This window comes from Gastrolobium bilobum, unplaced genomic scaffold (assembly GCF_033153095.1).
Source record: "Gastrolobium bilobum isolate Gb01-03AN ecotype WA unplaced genomic scaffold, APGP_CSIRO_Gbil_v1 utg7360, whole genome shotgun sequence".
Lineage (NCBI taxonomy): Eukaryota > Viridiplantae > Streptophyta > Magnoliopsida > Fabales > Fabaceae > Gastrolobium > Gastrolobium bilobum.
Window position 1 is genome coordinate 173027 of NW_026898299.1, and position 23144 is coordinate 196170.

The 23144-nt window shown below is 34.7% G+C and overlaps 1 protein-coding gene and 2 non-coding genes across 3 annotated transcripts; 2 read left to right on the forward strand and 1 right to left on the reverse strand.

The window, feature by feature from the left end:
- Positions 1-2649: 2649 nt before the first annotated feature.
- On the forward strand, positions 2650-6254 carry LOC133314689 (agamous-like MADS-box protein MADS9). Its single transcript, XM_061516209.1, has 7 exons — positions 2650-2837; positions 2985-3051; positions 3521-3582; positions 3675-3774; positions 4170-4199; positions 4321-4365; positions 6097-6254. The coding sequence occupies exons 1-7, from the start codon at positions 2650-2652 to the stop codon at positions 6229-6231; spliced, it is 627 nt and encodes a 208-aa protein (XP_061372193.1). The 3' UTR covers positions 6232-6254.
- Positions 6255-15809: 9555 nt separating this feature from the next.
- LOC133314704 (small nucleolar RNA R71) lies at positions 15810-15912 on the reverse strand. The gene has a single exon (XR_009751990.1). It is a non-coding gene; the product is annotated as a small nucleolar RNA R71 (small nucleolar RNA).
- A 7012-nt stretch (positions 15913-22924) lies between these two features.
- LOC133314705 (small nucleolar RNA R71) lies at positions 22925-23030 on the forward strand. Its single transcript, XR_009751991.1, has one exon. It is a non-coding gene; the product is annotated as a small nucleolar RNA R71 (small nucleolar RNA).
- Positions 23031-23144: the final 114 nt, after the last annotated feature.

Here is a 23144-nt window from a genome sequence, read left to right on the forward strand (position 1 = left end):
TATATATATATATATATATATATATATATATATATATAATTCCATTTGATTTTTTATATACAGCCCAGCATAATTGATTTTTTGAATAGCACTCACAAATTACAATTTTCTCAAAATATTTATTGAATTCTTCATCACCATAAGAACTAGCTAGTTGATTTGCTCTCCCCATTTTTTATAATAGGTTTTCTGTTATCAGTGCGCTTTCATAGTCAAAACTGCATGCCTATCTATCTTGAATTCCTGATGGCCATGTCAATGCCCATCATAAGTCAGACGTAATTCTCCACTTTCCATCTCTTGTAACTGTGACCATTTAAAGTCTCAATGTTGGGTTTTTCAAAATTTAGGGATGTATTGGATTGAGATTTTAAAGAATTTTAATAGAGTATTTTTAGACATAAAAATTCATTGGTATTCAATTAGGATTTTAAAGAATTGAAAAAAAAATCATGTGTATTCGATTAGGATTTTAAAAGATTATTTAGTATGTCCAAATTCGTTGTTAATTAATCAGGATTTTAAATAAAGGAAAAATAATCTTGTGGTATTCAAAAATCTAACGATTTTAATGGATTTTCTATTAATGTGAATTTTGTGAGACTTTGTAGTGAGAAATATAAATAGTATGTCTCTCTCACAATCTCACCATAACCCCTAGGATTTCTTGAAATTTCTCTATTGCAGTTTCTTCTTCTTCTTTTGGCGGGTCGACCCACTCGACATCGGATTCCGCCATGGGAGCTTCGTCAAAACTCAAAAACAATAGATTTTTGAGCGATTGTTGAGAGTTTTTGGAAATTTTAAAAATGATTTTTCAAACTACTGGTCACGATTTTTTTGACACAAAAATGTGTGATTTTTGTATTAAAAACAAGGGTTCGCTTTTTCTGCAGTAAGCCCAATACGACGTCGTTTGGGGGCAGAAATCATGGTATTTTTATAATTTTAATTTATTTCAGGGTTGTAATAGTCTTTATATTTATAATTTTTTAAGATTTCAATACCAAAACGACGTCGTTTTGGGAATAAATGCAGATAACTTATTTACAGTAACTGCAGAAATATTTCCCCTAAAAACAACATAAAAACAGTGGGAAAACAATATGGAACAAAACCCCCAAACCAATTTTTTTTTTTGGTAAACAAACTAATTTTCTTTTTACATCAATGAAACAAGATCGATTTAAATAAAGATTGAAATTTTTGTAACATGAACTCTATGTTTAATAACAATATATTCATGAACGAAATTCTTTCGTTATAGGAAATGTTTTCAAATAATTTTTATGTCAATAGAATGATAGATCACTAAAAACTTGTTTTTCAAAAACCCAAAACAATTTAATGTTTCAATATATCGATTGAAAATAACTTGAGGAATTTTTTTAAAATTTATAAGATTTTTTATCTCAAAAAAAAATCTTTTAAAATCCTAATCGAATACACTCTCTTAATATGAAATTGAAAAGCAATGATAGCAAAAATATTAATATGTAAATAACATGGATTTCAACCATAGAGAATGACAACAAAATAAAAATAATCTCAAAATAAATTTGTCAAGAAAATAAAACAAGTTGCAATAACAATAAAAAAACCTGTGAGCACTATATAATTTTTTTTTTTAATTTGCTAATTCCCTAAGATCCATATAGCAAAGAATTAATTTACATAATATATAACCATCGTAGTTAACATAATAACTTCACTGGACAATGAATTCAAGGTACCATCTCATGCACTCTTTATCAGCATGGGCAATTTCTTGAGTATATATTACTTGTTCCTTCTCTGATTGTTGTCATGTCACGAAATCTCCGCATTTTGGCAGTGATTGAAGGCTTTGGTTGGTTTGTACAAAAAACCAATTTACGAACCTTTCAAATCAAAGACTCCCCCTCCGGGAATCACAGACTGGTGCTTGTCCAAACCATGACAAAGACCTAATCTTGGTCTTCTTGTTTGATTGCATGACCTTGACTAACACGAAATTGTGCTCTTCCCTTTATGTTTGGAACACTTCCAATGTATTCCCTTGCCATTTTTAGACTTTACTTCTTATCGTGGGGATCGAATTAGATTAATTATTTTCCTTTTGATGATTTGATGGTTGATCCCTGATTATTATACTTTTCTTTTTGTTTTCCGGCCCCCACAAACATTAATTATTACAAATCCTAGGAAAGTTCATATCACAAACTTCAATACAAGTTGATTACGTGTCCTCCAAAGCCACCACCAAACCCAATTTTACAAGTCAAGCACACTTTTGGTATATCCTTAACCCTACAATGAACCACTTAAATAACCAAATGAAAGGACACAAAAAATAAAAAATAAAAAAATCCCACAAAACCATTGCAATTAAATGACCATGAGAGTGTGGAAGGAAACCAATGGTTAAGGAGGCGCAGCAACTAACAAAGCCAAATCAAACATCAAGTAAAAGTTACTTTGGTTGGCTTAGTCACTGCCCACTGTGCCACCAAGAAAGTTCTTTACCCACAAACCCGTTATGGCATGTTGCTATGGCTTGTTGTTACTTTTATCTTTGTTACCCTCCCCCTATACTTCTCCATCCACAAGCAATTAAAGAAAGACCAGAGCTTAGAAGAAAATAGAGAGAGAGAGAGAGAAATTCAAGAGATGGGGAGGGGTAAGATTGAGATCAAGAGGATTGAGAACTCAAGCAATAGACAAGTTACCTACTCAAAGAGAAAGAATGGGATCCTTAAGAAGGCAAAGGAAATCACAGTTCTTTGTGATGCACAAGTTTCCCTTATCATCTTTGCTGCTTCTGGAAAGATGCATGATTACATAAGCCCATCTACAACGTCAGAATTTCTGTGTTTGCTCCTTCTTCTTCTTTTATTTTCCCTCAATTAGTTTCATTTTATTTTGTTCATGTTATTAGAAGGAACCAAGTGCATGAAAATAGTATGTGGTTGATCTAAAAAAATTGCTTCTTTTTGTTGGTGAAGGTTGATTGACATCTTGGAGAGATACCACAAAACCTCTGGGAAGAGGCTTTGGGATGCAAAGCATGAGGTTGGTTTTTATGAGCTTTCTAGCTCTTATTTTGTGTTTTGTTTTCGCTTTGCCCAAAGGAAAATGACATAGTTCTTTTGCTAAAAAAATGCTAAGGAACATGAATTATGAATTCTCTGAGTAGATCTACATTTGGGTTGTACCTTCCTCCCTATATATATGAGTATTATATTGTTTTATTGAAAAAAGATAAGCAGGAACAACAACAAATGTAACATCTATGAACAGATCTGGCAATATAACGTTATTCACTTGCTTCCTTTTACTTGCAAAAAATGAAACAACTGAATATATATCTTTATATATAGCTAGATCTACTCCTAATAGCTCTTTCTTTTGCTTCTAAGTTAACATCATACCCTCTCCACAATTTTTTTTTCCCTCCCTTTCTATTTTTTTTTTAAAGAAAAAGAAAAAGAAAACTGAGTGAGTTAGGGTTTGCAACAATTAATATTTGTTGAACTCACAGAACCTTAACGGCGAAATCGAAAGACTGAAGAAAGAGAATGACAGCATGCAAATTGAGCTCAGGTATATATTTATAATGTTTTACACCTTAAAATTTAGCCCTCTTATGCTCTTTTCTCTCTCTCAGCTTTGACCAACTAATACATATATTGCAGGCACTTGAAAGGGGAAGATATCAACTCACTGAACTACAAGGAGTTGATGGGCTTAGAAGATGCCTTGGAAAATGGTCTCCTAACTGTCCGCGAGAAACAGGCAAAATCTTCAATAAGCCATTTTTTTTTTAATAAAAAAAAAAAAAACTAAAGTTATAAAAATATGTAAGCTAAACAGTAGATAACTTTTATTAATAAAACATGTGAGAGGTTATATTGATACATTTTTTTTCTTATAAACTTACAAATTATATTAAGTATGACTGGTCAGACTTCAATAAAAAATGTATGACCGGTCAGATAGACATAGTGTAGTTTGTAAACAAAAAATTTGTTCTCCATAAAACATAGGTAAGCTTTCAATAAAATGTTTGAATTTGAATAAAGAGTGTGCATGGTAGTTAAATCTGTTTTTCCAGGTTGAAAACTCATTGGGTAGCCAAAGTCAAACAATATTATCTGATCGATATATAAACCTTTGTACTTATTTTGCAGATGGAACTATACAGGATGTTCAGGAGAAAAGTATGTTAATTTACTCTCTGATTTACTAGATTCTAATATGCAAATAATCTTGTTTACAAAATGCAAAAGTGAACTATATACTAACGATTTCAATTTTTTTGCACATTTATGATGATATCAGGACAAGATCTTGGAGGAGGAGAACAGGGAACTTAATTTTATCCTGGTACCTCTATCAGACATTACGTGCTTACTGTCTAATATTGTTACTTAACCAAAACACTGTCCACGAAAGATCCAAACTTCATATTTTATATATAGCTGATAAAACATGCACATTCCAATCTCATGACCCGTATGCTGCTACTAGTTAACATAAATGATAAAACATAATTAGGATGTTTTTTCTATTATGATTTAGGGGGGGAAAAACTCGCTCTCACAAATACCATTATAAATGTCACTAGATGAGCACATAGTTATAGCTAATGCCATGAACGAAATAATTAATTAGAACCAAGAGATGTTAGAATTTATGTTAAAATTGTATAGAAAATCTATTGGTTATGAATAAGAAGTGGGTTAAGGAAGAAAAAAGAAAAGTGAAGTTGAAGGGGTGTGTGGGTTTAAGAAGTCCCACATTGGACAACTAGTAGGAGGTGAGAGAGTTTATAAGCTCCCACCTCACACTCCTAAATTGGCCATTGGGTCACTACACATTTTGTGGAGGGGAAAAAGCTAGGTGGGCTTAGGTCCACCACTGGATTAAATGAAAATAATTTTTTATTAAATAATTTTTTAATTTTTTGTCCAAAATACCCTTGTGACTATCCGTTGCTTCCCTCCAATTTTTTTCAAAACCAAACGTTTCTACTCGCCGATTTTTTGAACGTTTTGACCCGAACCGGTTCTTACCTTTCGCGAACCGGTCGCCAGTTGTACCTGTTCACCAAATCGGTCATAATCGTTCACAGCCGTCAGACACGGCAGTTCGCCGCCGCCGGCGGTTCATCGTGACCGGTCAGTATCTAGAAATAGACCCTGACCCCCCAGAATTTTTTTTTCCAATTTTCTGCACTGTTACTCTGCCGGAATTTTTCCTTCTTCCGATTTGCATTCTTATTTCCGATTTTCGGTGTACTTTCCTCTGCCATATTGTTGTGTTCGTTTGAGCTGTCGACTGGTAGTGCCACCACTCCTCAGACGAAATATGTTCTATTCTGAGAGACACTTGTCCATCATCCTTTGGCATCAGTGAGGGGATAAATTGTCTTAAGAAGACACATTCTGTGGGCTCGGATTTAATCCATTATTCTGCATACATTCATCACTCTGTCTCATTATCTCACATTCTGTTGCACTGTAATTCTGATTATTAATCTCTTCTGTTAATACATGGGTTCAAACCTCTTAGTGATATAATATCATCCACTGTCTTCACATAAAGATGATTAATTTGTTGAGGCTACTTGTCAAAAATGTTTTAACTCTAGAATATTCGAGAAAGAGTCCATTTACATTATGAGATCAAGGAAATGCAAAACTGTCCACGAAATTTGTTCAAATTAGAGCATGTCTCAATTGTATCTAGAAAGTCAATTTTGTTATATTGGTCAATTGTGAATGATAGTTTAAAGATTAAGACTAGCCAATCTCGGTACAAGGTCAACATCAATGACCATATTATTGTCCTTTTTTTTTTTTTCATCTTTGCATGCATACTCATCAGCTTGTCAATAAATACTAGTTTTTATTCTCATTGATTTATTTTTTTGGTAAACTATACACTAGTTGATTACTCAAAGTTGAAACAAATAAACCAATAAATCGGAAAAGAAAGAAAACTCAATTAACTTTTAATTAAGGTGTTCATTTATCATCAAAGAAAAGCTAACTGCATGCTTTTTTATTCTTTTCTTTTTTTCCCCTTCTTCTCCAATTGTATTATTTTCAACAGCAACAAAGAATGGCAGTGGAAGATGCGAGAGATGTGGACAATGGATTTGATCAGAGCGTAAGGGATTTCAATTCTCAGATGCCTTTTGCGTTTCGTGTGCAGCCTATGCAACCAAATCTTCAAGAGAGGATCTAAATTAGCTGCTATGGTCTTAAGCTATCTGGCCACAACTCTTGAATCAAAAACTCCATCTTGACATTTTCAGAATCGTATGTGCTGCAACTCTTAATTATAAGTATATTGGTATGTGATTGTAATAAAGTGACTAAAACTTGGCTTTGTGAGGTTATTATATATATCACTGTGTGTTTGTACGAGTATTATGCTACATATGCTCTCTAACTTAATATGGTGTGGCTTCTAGCTAGCTAAATATGTATACGAAAACTTCACTTTCACTCTTATAAAGCCACAAATATGTTTAAGGTTTATCAAATAGTCACTGCTAGCAAGAAGGATATGAAGCAATGAAAGAAATCATTTTTGCCCACTAACAAACATTGATACATGATTAGAAAATAAGTATAAAAGTCTTCTCCAGTATTGATCGATACTAATGCATTTATGTAGTTATTTATAGTTTAGTGGAGCAATGTTGTTGAGTTTATGCATATGTAAATAAATAAATTAGTATAGGAGATTTCACTTTTAATCAATCTTAAAGATTTGAGGAGATATGTAAGGTCAATGAGTTGGCAAGCAAAGGAGCTCTAAAACTCTGGGTAGTATAATCTCGCTATGTAGGTGTAATCCACCTGCAATGAATTAAATTTGAAAGTATAACATTTTGTATGAATAAAATTTACACAATTAATTTAGAACAAATATTACATTTTTATTTTTTTTTGCTTTAGACACTTGTCTCTTTCTTTTTATATATATTTTTGTTTATCTATGATGCCTATTGTTGAAATGATATGGATTTAAGGAAAGAGGAAATTTTTTTGAATAATATTAATTGGTATTGATTTGATGTGTTATGATCATGTGATACAATCTATAAAGCAATAATTCTTATTTATAGTAATGTTAGAGTCAAAATCCTAATTAATAGAGAAAATAAATCATGAAATATAAAGAAATAAGGAAATTATTCCTAAGAGATTATATAAGATACTTTAAAGAGTTCTAATATATAACCAAAATATTATAAGATATTTTCATTTTCATATATTGTAACACTTCCCCTTGAGCTTAAATTTATTTAAGTTTTAAGCTTATTATAATTGACCCCTTTAAAATGAAAAATAACCAAACAACAAAATCTATAAACCACAAAACATGGTTGGAAAGGCAACTCAAGGATGTAACCAATCTGCAGTTTGAGCGTCAATGAGTGTCTTAGTTCTGCCATGTTAGGGTGCGGAAATAGGTGGGCAATGTTGCAGCCACACCCATAAGCTTGAAGTATTAGTGAATGCCGGAAGCAAAATTGTGCAATGAATGCGCTTAGGGTCCGATAATGAAGGCCGTAAGTTTAAAGTCCATCAATGAAGGCTGGTTGCAAAACTGTTTGATGAAGGCTGTAACATCCTCTAAAGATCCCAATATAGAGAATATCACATAGTTCTCAACCAAATATATTTAATAAAAATACATAAATAAAAATATCTAAGAAAATAAATTTAGGAAGATTAACTGGAAATACTAACATCCTTCATTATTTATACATGGATAAGTTAGTACATATATTTTTACATTCTAAATATTTTACATCAGTTCCCCACATATATTACATTCCTAACTACATAAGGTTACAACATTTATTCAATATATACTTCTCATTCTAGTCTAGCCTATAGGTATAAGTTTTCACACTGTGTGCATGGAATATGGCTATATTTATTCAATATATACTTCTCATTCTAGTCTAGCCTATAGGGATAGGTTTCCACACTGTCTGCATGGAATATGGCTACAGCTCCTTGCAGTGGCGGAGTCGGCTCAAAAAATTAGGTGGTGCCAAAAAATTTAATATATTAAATTATTAAAATATTTATTATAATTATACAAATTTATCAGAGAAAAAATTTACTATGAATTCTAACATAGTTATCTAAATTATGTACAAAATGATGTCACATAATATTGAAAATTCAAATGAACAATTATCGTTGATTATATATCAAAGCAAACATATAAAAATGCGCTAACATTTTCGGTAAACATTTCAAACATAAGAATTTTACTTTCCTCTCACAACATAATAAGTAATGAACCAAACATTATCCTAAGGTAAAATTTTTGTGATTAAGTTTAGAAATAGGTCAACTAATCATTTTTGTGATTAAGTTTAGAAGTCTTTTTTTTTTAAATAATAGGAGTAAAAATAAATAACATAACTGATTACAATAAAGCAGGAAAAAAACAAATATACAGGGTAAAAAATAAAAAAAGGTAAAACACAAAAATAACCATACTATACATGTTCCTTATTATTTGTTTGCGTTTAGATGGTTTGTTGTTACTTTGTATTGAGTATTTGATTTTCTATTTAGATGGTGCCAAATTATAATTTTTACCTTAGTTAATTATAATCATTATATAATAAGTAAACAAAAAAAAAACAAGCAGGTGCCTGGCTTGGCTGTAGCTCCGCCGTTGGCTCCTTGGTTCCCAACTATTATGTAGTATTCCCAACCGTCGTCATAAAATTAAATGTTCACAGTTCATCCTTCTCCAGAAAAAGATAAGTTAGGCATTATGATTTTCTGAAAAGGTTAACACAAAATAAACACCGGAAATGGTTATCATGGCATGATGGTCTTCTCAATTGTATCTAGAAAGTCAATTTCTTATATATTATTACTTTGATTATTATTATTATTATTTATTTATTTGATTATTACAAAGGCACTACATTTGTTGGACAAATAAAAGGAATGGTTCGTAGTATTTGTATTTTTGCAAATTTGCTTATAATTGGATTAGTCAAGTAATCAATGAATGTGGATAGATAGTTTTTTTTTAAAATAAAATAAAATAAACTACAATGTTAAAGCATGGTTGGCACTTGCCCTTTTCATCCACACTCCCTCCAACTAGAGAATGTCATACCTTTTAGTTCTTGCTCTTGATGTTGCTTGTATTTCATCTTTACATAGAATAGTATCTAGTAAGGGTTTAGAACCCTCCTTTTTAGCAAAAAAATAAAAAATAAAAAATATTTTTATTTCACCTTAATCATAGCATATTATTTTTGTTGAAAATAATTTTTAAATTGTTACATACTAAACATGAGTTACTATTGTGCCAGTCTTTTCTCTACTTTCAAATTTTTTAAAAGGGCTAGACCCTAATTTATTATATTAAATGACTTTAATATTTCTACAGTGAATATAGATAAGTTATCTACATTCGCTTCCAAAACAACATTGTTTTGGGTTGAAAAATTAAAAAATTATAATGAAAAAGACTATTATAACCCGAAATGAATTATAATTATAAAAATACCTTGATTTTCGCCCCAAAACGACGTCATTTTAAACTCAATGTAAATAAGTTCTCTACATATTTACGGTAGAAAAAGAAAACTCACATTAAATATACTTTGTTGAAAGCCAAAAGTAAATATGTGGTATAATTGTGTGCGTTATTTTTTAAAAAATGTTACATCAGCAATTAAAAACAAAATTCTAAATTTTAAGAGAAAACCTACAAAAATGAATGAATGAATCAAACGTTATTACTATGAGAATTCAAGAACGACATTTATTAACCAAAAAAACAAAGTATTTTACGTTATTTGTTTCAATGGAGTTAATCTTATATACTTATTAAATATCACAAACGTTAAGGTTAAATTTAAAGTATAAATATAGTTTGATTGACCACTGACTACCACAAGCAAAGTTTCTCAGACACCAAGAATAAAATAATGTTGTCTCAAGGTGCATTATTCAACCACTTTTACATGGGTTTTTGACCACTGTATAGTGGTTTTAGGCAAAAGCACCTTACTACGAATATTTTTCAAAAAATTATCATGTTTAAACCACATTTGAGATGATTTGTCACAGTAGAGCAGTCAAACATATAAGGTTACGTGACAAACATGTAGGATTAGGTGACAGGTTCACTTCCGTCAATATGCTTGACAGAACTCCTCAACCACTTTCATTCCATTTTTCTCCACGTGGCATTTTGCAGGTGAGACTCATAAGGGATATTGACGGTACTAGTCCCGTCAGCCACGCTGACGCCATGTGTCGCATCAAAATATTTATCGGACTAGTCCCGTGATATACATTGAGGGGACTCTTTGAAATATACACCTCCCCCTTCTTTATTTTCAATTCTCACTCTCTCTTTCTTTCATTTTGTTCCCTTATCTCTAAATTCCTCTCTCTCTATCCAAGCTCCCTCACGAGGATAAAGACCAAGCAATGTCTTCACCCATTCTGGGCCCCTCCCAAACAAAGTATACTAATTGCAATGATCCTTATTTTATTTTGAAAATATTTCAATCGGTTCATCGCTTCGCAATTAATCTAATTCGGGACGGGTCTAGGATTAAGGCTTTAAACCCCTCCTAAAGGTGGTACTGGGAGGATTCGAACACATACTTTCACCCCACCTGCTCAGCTCCAATGCGCCAACTGAGCTACCATCATTTGGTCAATGATCCTTATTTTAATATAGGGAAAAGTATGTATTTTTTAAATGATGGTTATTTTAAGAAAAAAAAAAAAAGCCAACAAGCGGTGGCACAGTTGGCTAAGGAGTCGACTTATAGGTTCGTTTCCCTCGGACTGATGTGAGGCCTTTGATTGGTGGGTGATCTATAAAACGAATTTTCTTTCTGTTGTCCTTCCAAAAGTCCTCCTTGAGGTTGGAAGGTTTGTGCTGGTGGGGTACTGGCGGGGTACTGGTGTCTACCCCCACCAAACTATTTTTTTACTAAAATGAAAAAGAGATAGATCATAAGAAAGAAAAAAAACTCATTTTTTCTCTGATTTATCTCTTTCTCTCTCTTAAAAGAAAAGGATACAATTTTATATCTTTTAAAGGGATACATATTTTTTCCTTTAATATAAGGGTTTGTTTTTTCTACAATTAATGTACATAAATTATCTATATTGATGCATTGATTCAAGCTATCAATCACTGCATGAAAACTCACGTACATTCTTTGAAATTCAGGGGACAATTCTTTTACTATCCCGTCAAGCATCACTAGAGGTTGTGGTTCAATACTTAGCTTAACTAAGCTTCCAGGATTTGTGTTTAGAATAGCTTCACAATATGCACGAGAAACTTCAAATTGGGATCCCAAAATGATATCGTTTTGAGACGAACAATAAGATATTTTTGTAATTATAATTTATTTCAGGATGATAATAGTCTTTTTTATTATAATTTTTAATCTTCTAACTCAAAACGACATTATTTTAGTCCTTTTGAAAGTAAATGTGAATAACTTATCTACATTCACTATAGAAACATTAAAGCTTAATATAATGTACTAATATAGTAATAATCAATAATAATCCATTAAATATGTAATATGATATTAATTTTTATAGAAATTTATTGATCAGTCCAAAAAATATATTATTTTTTATAAAAATAAAAATCTCCAATATTTTAAAAAATTATATATTGAAAAATTATTTTTTATTTTAATATATTTTAAAATGATATATTGATTCTTCATAATTACATTGCTTAATCAATCTCTTGTCAGGCATAATCTCACTTCCGTAGGCCTAATTAACTTATACATCATTTTGATATATAAAATTTTTTTACTATATAAAATTATACTATACAATGATCATATCAAATAACTAAAAATAATATCATAATATATAATATAAGCTTGTAGTATCTTATACATCAAAGAAAAATCGATCAGGCAATGAAAACGAATTTTTAAGTACATGTGCCCTACAAAGAACAATAATAAGGGGGACCATTAACGGAGAAGAGCAAACAGATGAACAACACACAGCTGAGTAAACCGGTGCAACCCCCATACCATACACATAACAGCGACAATACAACCACCTGTTTCTCTCTCTTCTACTTTCTCTCTCCTCGTCTCGCACAGTGAAACCAATGTTTTCTTTCTCCAGAAATGCTGAAGCCACTCAAAATTTCTTGTCCTTAATCTCACTGAGGTAAAGGTACCTATCTCAGCAATCTACTTGCTCTCCAAGTTTTCTTTTTCTTTTTCTTTTTTGATTTTTCGTAATATTTTCTTAACCTGTTTGTGTTGAGTTATCCAAGTTCGCTTCTACATTTTATTAGCGAAATTCTGAAAGTGTGGTTCTGTTTTCATGCAAAGGATATTGGACTGATGTTGGTTTTCTAGGCCTCTGATTTTTCTGCGAGCTACGGTGCAGGTACTGTAGTTAAAGTTTTGCCTTTAATTGAAATAAGCTTTGAATGAGAATAGTGTTTGAGGAGGATATTGTGTGATACATTGTACCGGGTTTGGTTTTTAATTTGTTCAATTTTGATTGGATATATTTAGGTACCAAGTGACTGGTTAGTGGTAGTGTGGTAGATTTGAGCTTTTAATGATTTGTTTTAAATTGAGATGGGGTTCTGTGGGGAATTGACTGTGGTAGATGATCCCTCAGGCCGGGTCTGTTATTGAGCAGCATTCGTGCTTTGAATTGACTGTGTTGTTCAGAAGAAGCAGAATCTTGTAATGTGTTAGGATTCTGATTTTGATTTCAAGCAAATTCCAATGATCAAAAAATTTTCTGCGATTCATCAAATTTTTTCTGTTATTTTTTTTCCAAATTCCAAGATATGTGACTTGAAACAAGTGGTTAAATGTTAAAATGGAAATGAAAAGAATATTTTGGGTATAATATTAACCCCAAATTGCATTAAAATGAATGATTCTGATTGTAGTACTAATGGGCCTATATTTGTATTTTTCAGGCCCAAATTGTGATATTGTCCAAACAAAGAAGAAAAAAAAGACAAAGAATTGGGTTGGACCTTTATATCATACAAGTCACAAGAGTCATGGAAAGAAAGAAAAGAAGGAAAAAGAAAGAAAAGAATAGAAAGAAAAGGAGTGGGTCGATCTCCTAATCAAAAGCCCAAGTAAAGGAAGAAAAGAAAGAAAGGGGTTGAGAGTAGGGAGAACAAATCAGCACCCGAGAAACCAAAAAGAAAAGAACCGATACGTGCAAACCCTAGCCACAAACCCACCACCATCCAGACCTTCATCTCAAACCAATCATTCTGAATCCTTTCTACAATCGAACCACCAAGACAGATCATCCTTTGATTTTGGTTGAAACCATCAAACCTTATCCTCACACACGGTTCATTTTGAGAACCAAACCAACCTACACACTGACCCTAATTATTTCCCTTGATACAGAAAAAGCCAAACACAATCCTTAACCGATTTGGTGAGCTGGAATTTATTAGGAGTGTGTGCTGAAGATTCTTTTGGAGTGCGGGTGCTATCCGTGCAAGGAAAATGCACGATTGAGAGGAGCGTGGAGCATACGTGAGTAGCTGAGGTGTGAACCGTTTTGCATGAAGGAGGATCGGCTATAAAGGAGGGAGAAGAGCATTGTAGGACTCTTTCTTCTTCGGTCAGTCTCTTTTGATTTTAATTTCTTACTGTTTTCAGTTCTGATTTTTTAGGTTTTTTAATTTGTGTAAATTTCTGAGTACTGTAGCAGAGCTATTCTTTGGGATATAGCTTCTGCCTTTTACTTTTCTTTGTTCATAAGTTTTTAACTTCATGTCTGTAATTTCTATTTGTTGTTGGTATGCTCATCAACCTTTGGTGATGAGCTAAATTTCTTTAGAGTTGGGTTGAAAGAGTACCAATAACTCATTGGCTATTAGTTGTTGTTTTTAAAGCTTAAGTGTTAATTTCCAGCTTGTTTACTGTGTGTTTTTCTATTCTAAGTTTATTATGTGATGGCCACATATAGGCTACTCCTAGTGGTGTGGAATTATTGGGAAATAATCCACACTAGACCTCATTGTAAGCACATGGAAAGTTGAGAGAGATCTCTCTCAATGGGTATGGCTCCAGGGATGAAGTTACCCCCATGTAACTTAAGGAAATGGTGCTTCATGGTCTTGTAATAACAGATACACAGGGATGTGTCATCTGTTATTTATGGAAAAAAACTGTTGTTGGGAAACAATGGTTGTTTTAGTATTTTCGTTAAGCTGAAACTGTTGAAGAAAAGCAACATCTATTTTTCCGGTCAAAGCAACTTAATAGCAAATAAGGGAAGGGGAAATTGATACCCAACTTGCTTCCAAATTCTGTTTTTAAATCAATCTTTGTTGTCATTTTGTATTTTCGTCCAAACCACAAGTTTAATTTTCTGTATTAAAATTTAAAGGAAAATCATAAAAAAATTTACAAAGCTTCCATTTAATTAATTTTCCCGTCAGTAGTTCAAAAATTTCTACACCAAGTAAAGTTCTATTTTAAAAAGAAAATCCTCACAAGTTTTTTTTTCTTAAACTTGATTTAGAATAGCAGTCATTTAATTTGATTTAATTTGATTTTATTTTTGTACTAATTAACAATTACAATTTTATTCAAAGTCAAAAACGCCAAAGATCCTTGTAGGAACGATAACTGGGATTCACAAAAGCCCTATATTACTTGTTGTAGCGTATACTTGCGCGCATACTTGCATAACTGTTAGCAAGGCAACAAGTTTTTGGCGCTGTTGCCGGGCATCGAAGGCGTACATTGTCAGATTTCTCTGTGTGATTGTTGTTCCGAGTTAATTTATTTTTTTGTTTTTATTTTAGCTTATTTGAATTCTGTTTTTGTATTGTGTTAGTAGATATTATTGTAATCCCTTGAATGTTGGTAGCTTAAAATTTTGTTCTGTTAATATTCTGTTTTTCTGCATGTTTTATATAGTTGTTTTGTCATTTAATTTTCTAGTCTATTGTTTCATAGCTGTTACTTTGGTTCTTAATTTTTTAGTGTCAATCTTTTATTTTCTTTATTAGTTTCATTCCTTTAGTTTGCAAAAAAAATTTACTGTTTACAATTCTGTTTTGGGACACTGTTGTTGTTTCAATTTCTTTTATGTTCTGTTGGTTGTTTAATTTTTTTATTTTATAAAATACTGAATAGGAATTTTGTTTGCTTAAGCTAGGTAGATTTAATTTTTCTTTAGTAAAAAGGGAGCATGAGTGCAACTCCACACCCTTTCTTAGAAGCTTTTGACCCTGAACCTGAAAGGACCTTTAGAATTAGGAGACTAACCCAGAGAGCAAATAGACAGATCCCAATTCCAGATTTTGAAGAAATGGAGGATTTAGGAAGTGTAAATGGGAATGAAGGAGGACCTGCGAGGATAGAGAACCCGCCAATAATAGATGACAATGATAGGTCCATGATGGTCTTCATCATACCTGTATTGGATGAGTTGGACCCAAGTATTGCCCAACCTGTTAATGGAGTGCCCTTTAAGTTAGAACCTGTGATGTTCACCATGCTCCAAAATATGGGGCAATTCCATGGTCTACTGATGGAAGACCCACATAAGCACCTTAGGAATTTCATAGAAGTGGCCAACACTTTTAGGAATCCTAATATCTCAGATGATGTGCTGAGATTGAAGCTTTTCCCCATTCACTGGCTGAAAAAGCCAAAGAGTGGTTGAACTCCCTCCCGTCCAACTCCATAACCAATTGGCACACATTGGCTGAAAAATTCATTATGAAATTTTTCCCATACAGCAAGATAGTGCAAACCAGATGTGATATCACCAACTTCATGCAGAAGGATGGTGAGACCTTAGCGGATGTGTGGGAGAGGTTTAAGATCCTTAAGCAATGTCCCAACCATGGCTTGCCCTCTTGGGCAGTGTTGCAAACCCTTCACAACAGCCTTAACACTCAAAACAGAGCCTTAGCAAATTCTGCTGCTAATGGCATGTTTATGTCCATGTCCTTTAATCAAGCTCACGAGTTGTTGGAACAAATGACTCAAAATTATGCCCAATGGCCTGAAGAGTGAAATCAGTCAAGGAGAGTGGCCGGGTTGCATGAGGTAGATTCTGTAACAGCCCTTTCAGCCAAGTTTGATGCACTACCCACTTTAGCGAGAACCTAAGGACAAGCAAGTGAGGAAATATTGTCTCAGCCTTAAGTTCCAATACCTCCACCTCAAGTTCCAGTACACCAACCTCAAGTCAATGCTGAGAACATAGGTGAAACTTGTGTTTTCTGTGGTGGGCCCCGTTTGTTTGGTAGCTGCCCATCCAACCCAGAGTCTGTCTATTATGTGGGGAACCCAAATAGGAACCAAAATAATTTTTCCAATAATTTTAACCAAGGTTGGAGGCAGAATCAACAACCCCAATATTTCCAAAGGGCAAGGGCAGCAAGCTGGACCCTCTAATGCTCAAACCCGACCACCTTTTCCTCCTCAAAATTTCCAACAACCTCCAAGGCAGCAACCCGCTGCTCAGTCTTTGAGGAATTTAGAATCCCAACTAGGCCATTTAGAAAATACTTTGAATAGTAGACCCCCTGGTACTTTGCCTAGTAACACTGAAGAGCCTAGGAGGAATAATGAGCAATGTCACATGATAGAGCTTAGGAATGACAGATCTGTGAATATGTGGTTAGACCTTCCACATTAAAAAAAGAGAAGAGGAAAAAGTGCAACAAGAAAAAGAATTAAATTTTGAACCTGTTCAGCCACATATTATCCATAACAGCCCCCCAAGGGGCTGAGAATAGTGATCCCTTGCCTGTTCTGGTTGAACCAGAAATTCTGACCCACACAAACCTAGCTTTAGGGAATATTTCCATGGAAAAATCCATTTCAAAGGGTCAAGCATCTAAGCCAAGTATTGAGAAACCTGCTGCCTCAACCAGACTTCCCCCACATTTTCCCCAAAGGTTGCAAAAATAGAGGCAAGACAATCAATTTAGGAAATTTCTAGATCTCCTAAAACCGTTTCATGTCAACATTCCATTCGTGGATGCATTAGAACAAATGTCCACTTATGTGAAATTCATGAAAGAAATTCTTTCAAGAAAAAGGAGGCTAGAAGAGTTTGAGACTGTTGCTCTTACACAAGAGAGCAGTCAATATTTGCTTAATAAAGATACCTCCTAAATTAGGAGATCCAGGAATTTTTATCATCCCTTGCACCATAGGAGACCATTACATAGGTAGAGTATTGTGTGATTTAGGTGCTAGTATCAATTTAATGCCTATGAGTGTGTTCAAGAAGCTGAAAGTGGGAGAGCCTAATCCTACCACTGTAACTTTATAGTTGGCTGATAGGTCCCTGATTTATCCTGAAGGGAAAGTAGAAAATGTCTTCGTGAAGGTAGATAAATTTATTCTACCTGCTGATTTTATTATTTTGGACTATGAGGAAGACCGAGAGGTACCTATAATTTTAGGAAGGGCTTTCTTAGCGACTGGTGGGGCTGAGATAAATGTTAAAGAAGGTGAATTGGCCATGAATGTAAATGGTGAGCAAGTGAAATTCAATATTATGAAAGCCATGAAATACCCAAGGGACATAGAGGAATGTTCTAGGCTGGATATCATTGACTGTGTGGCCAAAGATAAATTTTTGCATGAGTCTGCATTAGACTCTTTAAAAATTTTTGGTTTTGAGGGTCTAGAAATCAGTCAAACTGATTCAGAGGAAGTTGTTAAATGGTTAAATTCCAAATCTTATGTGGTTTGGAAAAATAAAAATTGGCCAAGAGAGGGTTAAAAATTCCCAAACCCTCATTTGAAGAGCCTCCTGTGTTAGAGCTCAAGCCTCTGCCTAATCACCTTAGGTATGCTTATTTAGGAGACAAAGACACTTTGCCTGTCATAGTGTCCAATCTGCTCACTGTTTTAGAGGAAGAACAGCTGCTGGCTATTCTAAAAAAATTTAAGAGGGCTATAGGTTGGTCTTTGGCAGATATAAAAGGTATTAACCCCTCTTACTGCATGCATAAAATCCTTTTTACTGACCCAACCAGCAGCTCTAGAAAGCAGCAAAGGAGACTTTACCCAATTATGAAGGAGGTAGTAAAAAAGAAAATTATTAAGTGGCTGGATGCTAGGATCATATATCCTGTTTCTGACAGTAACTGGGTCAGCCCAGTGCAGTGTGTCCATAAAAAGGGTGGGATCACTGTTGTGGAAAATGAGAGGAAAGAATTAATACCCACTAGGACTGTCACTGGTTGGAGGATCTGTATGGATTAGAAAAAACTCAACAAAGCCACTAGGAAGGACCATTTTCCCTTACCTTTTATTGACCAGATGTTGGATAGATTGGCTGGTAGGGAGTTTTACTGTTTTATAGATGGCTATTCAGGTTATAATCAAATAGCCTTAGCCCCTGAGGACCAGCCAAAGACCACCTTTACTTGTCTCTATGGCATCTTTGCCTTTAGGAGAATGCCCTTTGGGCTGTGCAATGCACCAACCACCTTTCAAAGGTGCATGATGACCATTTTTACTGATATGATAAAGCTGTTTGTGGAAGTCTTCATGGATGACTTCAGTGTTTTTGGGGACTCTTATAAAGAGTGCTTAGAAAATTTAGGGAGAGTACTTGAGAGATGTGAGGAGACAAATCTGGTCCTAAATTAGGAGAAATGTCACTTTATGGTGAGGGAAGGCATTGTGTTAGGACATAGGATCTCTAAAGCTGGTTTAGAGGTTGATAAGGCCAAGATAGATCAGATTGAGAAACTGCCACCACCTGTAAACATAAAAGAAATTAGATCCTTCCTTGGACATGCTGGTTTTTATAGGAGGCTCATAAAAGATTTTTCAAAAATTTCTGCTAAAACAGAAATCAACACCCCTTTCCATTTTGATGAGGCTTGTCTTAAAGCCTTTTTGAGGAGCTAAAACAGAAATTAATTTCTGCTCCTATTATAATAGCCCCTGACTGGTCAATAAAGACCAGACTGCAGCACCTTTGCTGCTGTCCTCATGCCACCAAAGTGACCACCATATGGTGATTCATGGTATTGGCTAAGAATTTTCTCTTTTTCTTCCTCTAAAATACATCTCCTAATGATCTGGTCAGCACATTTTTTAAACATGTAAGGTTCATCCCATAGGTAAAATCTACTGTCATGTATCAACTTCTTCCTTTGTTGATAACTTAACTCCTTAGGCAGCTCCTCACTAACTAAATAATTAGCTATGTCAGCATACCATGGGGTTGTGCTAGTGGCAACCAAAAATAGTTGATAACTTAACTCCTTAGGCATTCTCTAATGGCTTGCTCAACCACCTTTTCACCTTGTTGCCCTTCATTCAGCCTAGACAAGTGATCAGCCACTTGATTTTCGGTTCCTTTCCTATCTTTAATCTCCATATCAAACTCTTGAAGGAGAATGACCCATCTAATTAACCTAGGCTTTGAATCTTTCTTTTCCACCAAATATTTAATGGCTGAATGGTCAGTATACACAATGACCTTGGTCCCTACCAAATATGATCTGAATTTGTCAAAGGCAAACACCACAGCAACAGTTCATTTTCAGTTACTGTGTAATTTAATTGGGCTCCATTTAAGGTTCTGCTAGCATAGTAATTAGAGTGAAAAACTCTATTCTTTCTTTGTCCTAACACAGCCCCCACTGCCCAATCACTTGCATCACACATTAACTCAAATGGCAGTGACCAGTCAGGGGCTATTATAATGGGAGCATAAATTAATTTTTGTTTAGCTCCTCAAAGGCTTTAACACAAGCCTCATCAAAATGGAAAGAGGTGTTAATTTCAAGCAAATGACTAAGAGGCTTAGAAATTTTTGAAAAATCTTTTATGAACCTCCTATAAAAACCAGCATGTCCAAGGAAGGATCTAATTCCTTTTATGTTTACAGGTAGTGGCAGTTTCTCAATCTGATCTATCTTGGCCTTATCAACCTCTAAACCAGCTTTAGAGATCCTATGTCCTAACATAATGCCTTCCCTCACCATAAAGTGACACTTCTCCCAATTTTCGACCAGATTTGTCTCCTCACATCTCTCAAGTACTCTTCCCAAATTTTCTAAGCACTATTTATAAGAGTCCCAAAAAACACTGAAGTCATCCATGAAGACTTCCACAAATTGCTTTATCATATCAGTAAAAATGGCCATCATGCACCTTTGAAAGGTGGCTGGTGCATTGCACAGCCCAAAGGGCATTCTCCTAAAGGCAAAGATGCCATAGGGACAAGTAGAGGTGGTCTTTAGTTGGTCCTCAGGGGCTAAGGTTATTTGATTATAACCTGAATAGCCATCTATAAAACAGTAAAACTCCCTACCAGCCAATCTATCCAACATCTGGTCAATAAAAGGTAAGGGAAAATGGTCCTTCCTAGTGGCTTTGTTGAGTTTTCTGTAATCCATACAGATCCTCCAACCAGTGACAGTCCTAGTGGGTATTAATTCTTTCCTCTCATTTTCCACAACAGTGATCCCACCATTTTTAGGGACACACTGCACTAGGCTGACCCAGTTACTGTCAGAAACGGGATATATGATCCCAGCATCCAGCCACTTAATAATTTTCTTTTTTACTACCTCCTTCATAATTGGGTTAAGTCTCATTTGCTGCTCTCTAGAGCTGCTGGTTGGGTCAGTAAAAAGGATTTTATGCATGCAGTAAGAGGGGTTAATACATTTTATATATGCCAAATACCAACCTATAGCCCTCTTAAATTTTTTTAGAACAGCCAGCAGCTGTTGTTCCTCTAAAACAGTGAGCAGATTGGACACTATGACAGGCAAAGTGTCTTTGTCTCCTAAATAAGCATACCTAAGGTGATTAGGCAGAGGCTTGAGCTCTAACACAAGAGGCTCTTCAATTGAGGGTTTGAGAATTTTTAACCCTCTTTTGGCCAATTTTTATTTTTTCAAACCACATTAGATCTGGAATTTAACCATTTAACAACTTCCTCTGAATCAGTTTGACTGATTTCTATACCCTCAAAACCAGAAATTTTTAAAGAGTCTAATGCAGACTCATGCAAAAATTTATCTTTGACTACACAGTCAATGATATCCAGCCTAGAACATTCCTCTATGTCCCTTGGGTATTTCATGGCTTTCATAATATTGAATTTCACTTGCTCACCATTTACATTCATGGCCAATTCACCTTCTTTAACATCTATCTCAGTCCCACTAGTCGCTAAGAAAGCCCTTCCTAAAATTATAGGTACCTCTTGGTCTTCCTCATAGTCCAAAATAATAAAATCAGCAGGTAGAATAAATTTATCTACCTTCACCAAGACATTTTCTACTTTCCCTTCAGGATAAACCTAGGACCTATCAGCCAACTATAAAGTTACAGTGGTAGGATTAGGCTCTCTCACTTTCAGCTTCTTGAACACACTCATAGGCATTAAATTGATACTAGCACCTAAATGACACAATACTCTACCTATGTAATGGTCTCCTATGGTGCAAGGGATGGTAAAAATTCCTGGATCTCCTAATTTGAGAGGTATCTTTATTAAGCAAATATTGACTGCTCTCTTGTGTAAGAGCAACAGTCTCAAACCTTTCTAGCCTCCTTTTTCTTGAAAGAATTTCTTTCATGAATTTCACATAAGTGGACATTTGTTCTAATGTATCCACGAATGGAATGTTGACATGCAACTGTTTTAGGAGATCTAGAAATTTCCTAAATTGATTGTCTTGCCTCTGTTTTTGCAACCTTTGGGGAAAATGTGGGGGAAGTCTGGTTGAGGCAGCAGGTTTCTCAATACTTGGCTTAGATGCTTGACCCTTTGAAATGGATTTTTCCATGGAAATATTCCCTAAAGCTAGGTTTGTGTGGGTCAGAATTTCTGGTTCAACCAGAACAGGCAAGGGATCACTATTCTAAGCCCCTTGGGGTATGTTATGGATAACAGGTGGCTGAACAGGTTCAGAATTTAATTCTTTTTCTTTCTGCACTTTTTCCTCTTCTCTTTTTTTTTTAATGTGGAAGGTCTAACCACAGCTTCTGGCTGATTCACAGATCTGTCATTCCTAAGCTCTATCATGTGACATTGCTCATTATTCCTCCTAGGCTTTTCAGTGTTACTAGGCAAAGTACTAGGGGGTCTACTATTCAAAGTATTTTCTAAATGGCCTAGTTGGGATTCTAAATTCCTCAAAGATGCAGGAATACTTTGCACAACAGCTTCCAAGCTGTTTTGCTTAGTTTCATTCTTAACCAAATATTCCCTCAACAAAGCCTCTAAGGAAGAGGTAGACATCTCACCAGCTTGGTTTTGAGTAAATGGGGTTGAAGACTGAGCAGCGGGTTGCTGCCTTGGAGGTTGTTGGAAATTTTGAGGAGGAAAATGTGGTCGGGTTTGAGCATTAGAGGGTCCAGCTTGTTACCCTTGCCCTTGGAAATATTGGGGCTGTTGATTCTGCCTCCAACCTTGGTTAAAATTATTGGAAAAATTATTTTGATTCCTTTTTGGGTTCCCCACATAATAGACAGACTCTGGGTTGGATGGGCAGCTACCAAACAAATGGGGCCCACCACAGAAAACACAAGTTTCACCTGTGTTCACAGCATTGACTTGAGGTTGGTGTACTGGAACTTGAGGTGGAGGTATTGGAACTTGAGGCTGAGACAATCTTGCCTCAATTGCTTGTCCTTGGGTTCTCACTAAAGTGGGTAGTGCATCAAACTTGGCTGAAAGGGCTGTTATAGAATCTACCTCATACATCAAGCCATTGGGCATAATTTTGAGTCATTTGTTCCAACAACTCGTGAGCTTAATTAAAGGACATGGACATAAACATGCCATTAGCAGCAGAATTTGCTAAGGCTCTGTTTTGAGTGTTAAGGCTGTTGTAAAGGGTTTGTAACACTGCCCAAGAGGGCAAGCCATGGTTGGGATATTGCTTAAGAAGGATCTTAAACTTCTCCGACACATCCACTAAGGTCTCACCATCCTTCTGCATGAAGTTGGTGATATCACATCTGGTTTGCACTATCTTGTTGGATGGGAAAATTTTCATAATGAATTTTTCAGCCAATGTGTGCCAATTGGTTATGGAGTTGGACGGAAGGGAGTTCAACCACTCTTTGGCTTTGCCGGCCG